The sequence below is a fragment of the Octopus bimaculoides genome, chromosome 5 (genome assembly GCF_001194135.2).
Source record: "Octopus bimaculoides isolate UCB-OBI-ISO-001 chromosome 5, ASM119413v2, whole genome shotgun sequence".
In the NCBI taxonomy this organism is placed as follows: Eukaryota; Metazoa; Mollusca; class Cephalopoda; order Octopoda; family Octopodidae; genus Octopus; species Octopus bimaculoides.
Genome location: NC_068985.1, coordinates 54,656,015 through 54,658,488, shown reverse-complemented (window position 1 = coordinate 54,658,488; position 2,474 = coordinate 54,656,015). Strand labels below are relative to the sequence as shown.

The 2,474-nt window shown below is 38.2% G+C and overlaps 1 protein-coding gene across 1 annotated transcript in view; it reads left to right on the top strand.

Annotated features, from left to right (window-relative positions):
• Positions 1-1,691, top strand: part of LOC106878884 (DDB1- and CUL4-associated factor 8) — a 69,174-nt gene extending 67,483 nt beyond the window's left edge. The window contains exon 12 of the mRNA XM_014928228.2: positions 1,503-1,691. Within this exon, the coding sequence (XP_014783714.1) occupies positions 1,503-1,676 (174 nt within the window). The 3' untranslated portion in view covers positions 1,677-1,691. The remainder of the gene's footprint in view (positions 1-1,502) is intronic.
• The last annotated feature ends 783 nt before the right edge of the window (positions 1,692-2,474 follow it).

Below are 2,474 nucleotides of genomic sequence, written 5' to 3'. Positions count from 1 at the left end.
AACTATGCCATTTCAATCCCGAGCAATGCCAGGTATCTCTGCTAGTGTGTATGTATGTATGTATGTATGTATGTATGTGTATATATATATATATATATATATATATATATAAATATATATATATCTTTTTCATTTTCATCTTCTTGCTTGTTTCAGTACTTACACTGTGGCCATTCTGGGACACCATCTTGAAGAACTTTTAGCCAAATGAATCAATCCTAGCATTTATTATTTTTAGGCCTGGTACTTTTTCTATTGGTCTCTTTTGCCAAACTGCTAAGTTGCAGAAATGTAAACACACCAGCACTAGTTATCAAGGAGTGGTGGAGGACAAAAGCATACACGCATATGTATGTGTGTGTGTGAGTATGCGTGTGAGCAGATTCTTCCAGTTTCCATCTACCAAATCCATTCACAAGGCTTTGGTTGACCCAAGGCTATAGTAGAAGGCACTTGCTCAAAGTGCCATGCAGTGGGACTGAACCCAGAACCATGTGGTTGGGAAGCAAGCTTCTTATCACATGGCCACAATTATTGTTATTTTTTTTTTTATTGTTAACTGAGTTGGGCATAAGAGGAATTTGATGCAGTATGCAAGAAAAAGACTGTGCTGGTTTGGTCTTGTGGTGTGTATGAATGTGAAGTGTTGCATAAAGAAGTGCCAATCAACAAAGAAGAATGAGAATTGCTGGTCATTGCGTCAGGCATCCAGAGGAACCAGTGAGTCAACTGGTCTTATTGGCAGTCAGTTGAAGGAAGAATCAACAGGGAAGAAAATGTCTAACCTATGTGGATAACTTACTTCAGGACAGTTGAATGGCGAATGTTGATGAATTACGGACATGCATAGGGGACTGTGATGGACAGCAGGTTTGTGTGAAATCATTGGAGCTTCTGGGAGGATGGTCAAACTCAAACTAACTGTATTATTGATTCTAAATCAATGATAAAGATGATATAGCTATTGTCTTGGTCAGTTGTATATATCTTACCAGTAGAACAATGTTTATTGACTTGGTCAATTGAAGCTGTAGTGATTTTAGGTGCAGGCATGGCTGCACGGTAAGAAGCTTGCTTCCTAACCATGTGTGTGGCACCTTGGGAAAGTGTTGTCCACTATAGCCTTAGGCCGACCAAAGTCTTGTTTGGTAGACAGAAACTGAGAGAAGCATGTTGTATATATATGTGTGTTTGTTCCCCACCACTGGTTGACAACTGGTGTTGGTGTGTTTACATCCCCATAATTTGGCAGTTTTGGCAAAAGAGATCAATAGGATAAGTACCAGGTTTTTTAAAAAAAAGGTATTGGGTTTGATTCATTTGACTAAAAATTCTTCAAGGCAGTGCCCCAGTATGGCTGCAGTCTAATGACTGAAACAAGTAAAAAGATAAAAGATAGTGAGTATTATTGAATTCCATTGAGGTTGTAACAGATCAATAGGTAAACGAAAAGAAATGTAGATCATAGTTTCAAGGGTTTTGTTATCCTCTTGTCTTTGTAGATTAATGTGTTGGAGCCTCACCCCTTTGCCCCATTTTTGGCAACCAGTGGCCTGGACAGTGATGTGAAAATATGGGCTCCAACTGCTGAAGAACCAACTAAACTAAAAGGATTGAAGAAGGTAAACTGTACTCAATTTGTTGAGACCAACATTATTAGAATTCATTGCTTATAACTGTCTATTTGTTTCTCTCTCTCTCTCAATGACATAGTGTAGATGGAGCCACATGGTGGTGTGATGGGTACAAAATTTCTTTAAAAAATAAAGTAATAAATAAATTAAAAAAAAGCATGCCTTCACTACAAATCTTGCTTTGCCCCAGCTCCATACTATACCACTGCTTTCTCTCTCCTCCCTCTCCTCCTCTTCCTCCTACTACTACAGTAGCTTCTATTCCTCTGATGTAGCTGACTGTATTCAAACTGTCCAAGCATATACAATACACATATTCCTCACCGATTTTGAGTCCTATCTCACTGTGTGATACCTTGAGACAAGTGTCATATGCTGTAGTCTGAGGCCAATCTAATTCTTTGTGAGTGGAATTGCTAGACAGAAAATGTATACAAATTTGTTATCGTGTGTATGTGTGTGCATGCATGTTGATATTTCATGACTTTGCTTGTCACCATATGAGCAGAGTAATGATGCTGTGATGTTTGCATCCCTTGTTGACATTAAACCAGTTCTGTGCTTTCAAAGACCAGTGGAATAAAATAAATAGCCCTTATTGGTGAAATTGATTGGGATTGGTGACGGGACAAGCATCTGGCCTTAAAACACTGCAATTGAATAATGTTTCTTCAGCTCATGGTAGGACAGATATGAAAGGAACAAACACTAGCTGTATTCATTATCTTCTGATTTGTCCAATGTATAGAATATTCTCAGTTATTGCAACACTTACATCATCATCATCAGTTTAACATCCATTTTTCTATACTTTAGTGGGTTGGCAGATGGAATTCTGTT